The following is a 7692-nucleotide window of genomic DNA, read 5'->3' on the forward strand; positions in this document are numbered from 1 at the left end:
GAGAAAAAAAAAAAAAAAAAAAAAAAAAGAGAGATAGAAAGAAAGTACTCTTGAAATATAATAATATATAACAAATTAAGGAATAAATCTATCGTCAACATGGCATCAATAAAAAAATAGTAATTTTTTTATTTAATTACTCGTTTTAATGTGCTCATAGTATCGGATGTTTCATTTACCAAATGTTTTTATTTATTGTAATGCCATATGAAGCCCATAAGTAATTCTAACATATTTAACCCTTGGGTTCTTGGAATCCTTAATAATGGTCCGGTGGCGAAGGAGAAAGTGGATACTTCAGCCTGGAGAAGAGTTTTCAAAACCTGGGACTTTAACACCCAGGTCTGGAACGAGAACCTAGTTCATGGATTGTGTACTGCAGAATCGGCGCAGGCTATTTTTAGTATTGAATGGCCACGCATCCAGTGTAGAGACAAGCTTATATGGCTAGGGAACAAGGAAGGACGATTCTCGGTGAAAAGATGTTATGAGCTTCTCTACAGGAACATAAGGTCGAGTGAAAGCAATGGAATTTGGAAAAGACTCTGGAAGCTCAGAATTCACGAACGCTTAAAGCTTTTTCTATGGCGTATCCTGTCGAATGCCATCCCCACACAGGCCTTACTATCCATCAGAGTCAGACATGGTGACAAGAAATGTGTTTTGTGTGATGCTGAGGAGGAAACATCTCAACATATATATTCAAGTAGTGCCATAGCATCAGAAGACTTGCTTTTGCTAGCGAATGGGGATGCAAACTCGGCTGCTGGAGGGTTTCGAACATGGAGGAATTAGTGGAGTCTGTATCAACCCGAAACTGGAGGCTTGCTTGCAAAACATGGAATGCAAAGAAATAACTATTTTCATCTCTTCCTTAATGTATTTCTCGTAGAACTGCAGAAATAAAAGGCTTTTTAAGGGTCTGGGATCCTTTTCTGATGAAGTTGTCTGCTTTACCGCTTGGTGGAGGATTTCTTGTCGGTTTCAAAAGACACTAAAAACCCTACCCAAAATATCAAGGATTCTTAGAAACCACCCCCTGAAGGCTGGTGAAAGATAAACTCTGATGCTGCATTCATTAATAGACAGGCAAGAATTGCCTTTACGATTAGGGACTGGAGAGGAAAGCCACTTTTTCTGGCTTCTAAACAAATCAACTCCAACTTCGCTTTGGAAGCAGAGCTGGAAGCCGTGAGTTGAGCGGCAACAGTGGCAAATGAACGCAGGTGGGACAGACTTATTTGGGTGATAAACTCTACCGAAGTGGCCAATGGAATTTCAAGCTCTGAAGACCCTCCAGGTTGGAATACCATATATGTGCTCCTTCACCTTCGATCCTTATTTGGAAAAAATAATTGGAAGATGGGTTGGAATTCTAGAGACACAAATGGACTCGCTGACTGCATGACCAACAAAGTTCTGCATGCAGACGTTTATTTTGATTTAAATTCTTGTAATTTTAATTCCGCTCCAAGAGATGTTTTAGACATTGTGACTTCTAAGATGCTTAGCATGAGTTTGGCTTTGTAATCCTCCTTTGCTAGAGGTTTTTTGTGCGTTTTGCATTGAATTTTCAAAAGCATGTTTAACCTAAAATCAATATATAAACCATGAGCTCCCACGCGAGTCTGGGCGAGAAGTGGATGCCTGGGGGCATAGAAAAAAAAAAAAAATATATATATATATATATATATATAAATGGTGTTGATATGCATGTGAAAGAAATTAAAATTAAGTTTAGTTTTTAATTTTAATTATTTGTAAAAGCGACACTATTTGTTTTAAATTATTACTAATATAGAAATTTAATGTATTGTTTGTAACTTTTTCCGTATACTTTATCTAGTTAAGACTATTTATTTATTAGACAAAAAATATTGACTCGTACATAACTAGACAATTGTTTGTCCAATTGTCCCGTCCCTTGACGCATACAACCTTATTGGTGGTTACAGCTCACTGCCTTCAGTGCTTGATTTTTGGATTCGACTGTTTTCGAAGAAAAGTATAAGAGAGTATAAAAAGAAAGTTTAAAGATAATATAAAAAGATCTGAAAGTAGTTAAAAGCTAAATTAAAAACAAATTTATGTACAAGAGATATGTAAAGTAGAGAAGAAAATCATAAGGATATAAATAATCTTATTATAAATGTTCATTAATATAAATTATAACTCATATCATATAAAATAAAATAAAAATGAAAAGCTCAATCCATAAATTAAACAATATATAATTATATTACATTAACATTACCCACCGATGATTCCTGCGACAACCTAGAAGGTCAAGTCTACTGTTTGATCACCCATAAATTTTAATTAAATCAAACCTCTTACACAAAATCAAAAAGAATTAATATAACTAGAGAAAGAATTTTTTTAACACGATTTCTTACATCACTATATTATTTATAGATAATGATTTTTTTATTTTTATGCAAATATTTGCAAATTAAATTTAAGAATATCTAATAAAAAAAATTATATAGATATATTTTCTTCCTTAACGAATTAAAAAGAAAGAGAAAGTTTAAAAGAAGTGTAAAAACCAAACACATTTATGGTCATGTTGAAGCTAGGTTTTTTTTTTTTCCTTTTTCGGTCAACCAGCTACGGTTTGTCGGCTGTCTATTATTGAATTAAGGGTTAGTAGAAAGTTTATTGACTAAGGTCAAAAAATAATTTAAATTATCATGTTCCTCACGTTTAAATCTTTACCTAATAAAGATTTGATGGAGTTCATAATGACTTCTTCAATGTTGGTCTACAAATTGCACAAACAAAATCCCCGCACTCTTATTCATGATCGTGACCGTATGGTACATGTCACCTTTAGAAACGTAACTATATTTTTTACTCTAATCCAAGATAACCAACGTGGAAGAGCTAAAACTTTTGAAAATAGACATGTAACGAGGACATATATATACGTGTCAATTTTGTCCTTAATTTTTTTTTATTTAACAAAAATTCCCTTTGATTCTTGAGTTGATGAAATTGTTTACCTAATAATTAATTAATCAGGTTATTTATATAGACACTACATACTTGAATTATACATGGAATATAATTGATTAAAAATAAAATTAAATACAATTTATTATTTATTTTTCATTTAATTTATTTTTTTAACTTTTTCTATTATTATTATTATTATTAATTTTTTTTTTTTTTTGATGATCTCTTCCTCGAACCTACTTTATATACATGTAGGCTATCTATCTTTAATAAAAATCTCAATATTCCATTCAAATAAATAAATAAAGGGCCGAATTTCTCGCTATTCATTATTCACGGGTAACATTGCTTTTTAAAAAAGTTTATGGACCAAATTAAAAAAATGTCCAAAGTAGAATGGTGACGTTGATTGTAATTACTCCAAAATATTATCATCATGGTGACGTTGATTGTAATTGCTCCAAAATATTATCATCCAGAAAAATAAAAGAAAACATGCTTTTTTTCAGTAAAGATAAACTTGTACCAAGCTTGAGTATAAAGAAGACAATTAATTTATTTATGTTAAACCAACAAAATTTGCCTGAGTCTCCGTGTCTGCTAATATTAGGAAAATATAGATGACATAAATTAGATCCTTGTGGCAAAGATTTGACACAATATTGAATGCTTGTTTTTGCTAATCTTATACTTTGAGCTAATTTTCTATAATATCTTATATTAGTTATCAATTACTATTATTAATTGGAACAATCTCCTTTCTTTTTACACGGTTGTTTTGCCAATTAATTATTACACTGTTACTCTCACCGAAATAGAATCTTTATCTTTATTATACGAGACAAATTATGGCCTTTTAAAATATTTTTATATTATATTAGCCAAAACCATCTTTCTCACCAAACAAGCACACAATACAAGCAATCAATTTCAACTTCAACTTCTTTTGCCTTCAATTTATCGTCAGCCTTCTCTTGGATTCTACCAATTTGATTTTTAAATACTTTTCAAATACTGACAACTGATGTAATAAGAATATCTATTAATTCACAATAAAAAAAGGGGACAATTCATACTTAAAAACAAAAAAAAAAGAAAAAAAAAGGAAAATATGACCAAAACTAACAAATTATTATATAATACTATTTTAACATGAACTGGGGTCTGAAATATCATTAATTCTTTTCAGTTTTCAAATTTCAATATTTGAATAATCTGTTTGGATATATTTGATTAGAATTTGGATTCTACGTACATACATAAAAATGAAAGAGAACAAATTAAGTAGCTTCTATTAATTATGAAAACTTTTTAAATCCACGATATATAATATGCACATTTTCTTCTATATTGTTTTGTCATGCATTTATTCACTGCATATTCCTTTTTACAAAAAGATATATATATATATATATATACACATTTCCTTCATATTCTTAATCAAACAATAAAGATTAAAAATTGAATATCCTTTTTTTTTTTTTTTGGGTCTCTTAACAAGTCAAACTCCAAACGTAGAAGTATCTTCTTTTTTTAATTATTATGGTTATGCTTTTAGGCGGCTGTTCAATTCTTGTCCATAATATTAGTATATTACATAATTAACATTATAATGGTTAACATAGTACATATTCTCCATGTGTCGCCGCATATACAGCCGCAACTGCTTATTTTCCTTTAATTTTTTAAAAGATCCATGCTTCCATGGCATTGGCTAAAGAATCCCATTCCATTGCATGTTCCACACGTAACGTGAAATCTACTTAGAATTTAGGAAATAACAATAAACAATCTATTCTTTTTTCAATTAAAATATTTAAATATTTTATTCAAAAGAAGAAAAGAAAATGGGGGAGCAATAGCTATACAATTCTACAACGGAATCAAAACCACCACCCCATCGGCATTGAAATTAAATAATTTAATATAATCTCAGATTTTAAAATACAAAAATAAAAAGATGAAAAAATATTATATTATATTATATTAAAATATAAGATCCCGAAAAAGCCTGTGAAAAGATTTGAAATCGAAAAAATAAAGAGGGTGACGCAAACTTAACTGCCGAAGCCGACCATATTATCTTCAGCAACCAAACAAAGTATCTGACTCCAAATCCACTCCAAGACAAACAAGTACTCTACTTTCTTCACTTTTGCTTTCAAGTCCCAAAACGGTGCCGCTTCACTCCCCTGCTTACGTTGTAAAATCTAAATCCGAGGTGGTTTTGTATTTTTCGCCGTAGTGGGGAAAATCTGGTAAAAGCAAACCCTTGGGCGAAGATGCCATGGCTGGATAATGACTCAGCAAAGCTCCTCCACTTTATGCAGTACTTGGCTGGTGATTCCAAAAAATAATAATTTTTCTAATATATATATATATATATGGTATTTTTATTTGTTTTTAAATAATATCACAAACATAAATAAATTCATTTTATCCTTCTTCTGTTTTTTTTTTCACATATCAATGGTGGGTGATTCAGTTAGGATCTCTTTTTCTTTGAAGATAGTGACTTTTGTAATTAAGGGAAATTATTTAAATTTTTAAATAATGCAAGTTATACATGGGAAATAACCCAAGCACAACTAACATTTCTTCTCCATTCTATTCAGAGGGCTCCAATATAAACAGATATGTAAGCTCATCATGTCACCATAGAACTTCATGGTATGGCCTCGTTCGCTTCACCTCGAATTCATCTTGGCTCTATCTTTAATTTTCTTTTTAATATCACTTGTCAAGAATTTAAGTTTTTACCTTAGAAGGTTAATTCAATAGAAGGATTAACTTAGACCTTTAATATACCTTTTTGAATCCTAAATTTTAACCAATGCTAAATTTCCTTTGCACAATCAAATAAATTTTTAATTTTTTGGACATGGAAATAAATTTTAATTGGCATTTTTAAATTTACATAAACTCAATTTACATTTAAAGTCATTAAAATATGCATCATCACTTATGCTAAAGCTATCGAATTTTGTTTATGAAATGATTAGACAGTTATTATTAGGTTCCATAGTTTTAAATTTTAAAGGTAAAATTTTTTATCAGCCACTTATATATATTGCCATCAAAAATGGAATATAAAAGATGCTATAAGGTATTTTTGTAAATCTGCTCTAAAAAAATTTCCCATATGATTGTTTGAAAGAAAGTAAACACCCCATATGGAAAAGAATAATTACAAACTAAGAGTATTTTTATAGTACGAATTAATCCGCAAACCAATCTGATATTTTTTGAAAAACAAAAAATATACAGTAAAAATCAATTTTTTTAAAAAAATATAATTTTAGTGTAATCTGCATATAAAACAGAAAAACATTACATTTTTTATTTTTATAACAAAATTGGACCCCACCAAAAACTGCGGCCAAATCATGGACCCCATAAGATTGACATCGATAAATCGAAGCGGTGGCACTGGCGTTCAATGGTTTTGTTGGTGAGACAAGTTAAAAAAGATCAGCCGTAATCTCAAACGTAACATGATAATAAGAATATTTTCCAACCACCGCAACGGGGTAAAATAGTAAAATCATCTCCCACAGTAAAACACAAACGAATATTCTTTTTCTCTTTCTTTTCTCTCTGGCTCTATAAATGGTGCGCCTGCTCCACGTTGCTTTTCCAGACGCTTCGGTTTTCCCGCACCTAGCAATCAACTCCTCGCGGTCCCCAGAAAACCACACAGAGCTAAGCTAGACAGAGACCTGTTTGGGAAGGAGAAAAATAGGAAGGGAAAATTTCAGTAGAAAAATGTGGATGGTGTATGTTTGCGAAGAGGAAGAGAAGGAGCTAGGGAGACAAGCAGCTCCGGGATCGTGCCCTCACTGTGGGGGAAAAGTGCAGGCCATAGATGTGGAAACCCAGTGGAAATTCTGTTTCCTTCCTCTCTGTTTCAAGATCAAGCGCAAGTATTTTTGCACCCTCTGTGCCCGACGATTGGTCTTGTACTATTGAAGAAATGCAACAAATTTCCTCACCCAATAACCCACTTTTCAAGAATCAAGATCAATGTTTCCTTTTCTTCTTCTTCTTCTTCTTCTTTTCTTTTTTCTTCTTTTTTAATTTCTTAATTTTGGGGGCTTTTTAATTTGTCAAGTGCTCTTTTTTTTTCTTTTTTTTTTTTTCCCTTCTTGTTCTTGAATCTAATTTTGGTGTTGTGATGGTGATTCAGGAAAGAAGAAGGAAAAAAAAAAAGGGATTTTTTTTTTTTTTTTTGTATATAATGATTGAATCTAAATAGTGGAGATTAATTTGTTGTTGAATATTGGCTAGTCTTTTTTTTGGTGCTAATTGAGTCTCTTAATCAATTCATTTCTGCAGATGAAGATGCCTTTGTGGCTGTTTGTTTGTTTATTTATTTATTTTTCATGATTTTGGATGAGTGGTAAAAGTTAGATTAAAACAGCAATAATTTCTATTCATTTCTTGTTTTTATATTTATATAGTTCTTATTAATAAATGTTGGATATAATATCAGAAAAAAAAATAATGTTAGATAAACTATTTTTTGTTTTTCTATAAATGGGATTGTATTTAATTGTATGAGTACACTAATTAGTTTCAAGAAATTAAATGCATTTTTTTAATGACCCATGGTCAATTAAATCAATAGTGAAAAAAATATCAATGATGTCAAAAGATTTTTCACGAACACTTGAGGGAAAACTTAGCTTTAGAATTATGTGATTAGAATGATTCTTAAATTTGTTCCCAAATGAG

At 30.6% G+C, this 7692-nt stretch overlaps 1 protein-coding gene across 1 annotated transcript; it reads left to right on the forward strand.

Annotated features, from left to right (window-relative positions):
- Window positions 1–6584: 6584 nt before the first annotated feature.
- LOC107430004 (uncharacterized) lies at window positions 6585–7244 on the forward strand. Its single transcript, XM_016040818.4, has one exon. It carries the CDS (start codon window positions 6724–6726, stop codon window positions 6925–6927), a length of 204 nt encoding a protein of 67 aa, XP_015896304.2. The 5' UTR covers window positions 6585–6723; the 3' UTR covers window positions 6928–7244.
- The last annotated feature ends 448 nt before the right edge of the window (window positions 7245–7692 follow it).

Source organism: Ziziphus jujuba, chromosome 1 (assembly GCF_031755915.1).
Source record: "Ziziphus jujuba cultivar Dongzao chromosome 1, ASM3175591v1".
Classification (NCBI taxonomy): domain Eukaryota; kingdom Viridiplantae; phylum Streptophyta; class Magnoliopsida; order Rosales; family Rhamnaceae; genus Ziziphus; species Ziziphus jujuba.

What these genes read in the sequence shown, in the direction of transcription:
- LOC107430004 (XM_016040818.4), top strand. Translation starts at nt 6,724, where the DNA reads ATGTGGATGGTGTATGTTTGCGAAGAGGAAGAGAAGGAGCTAGGGAGA.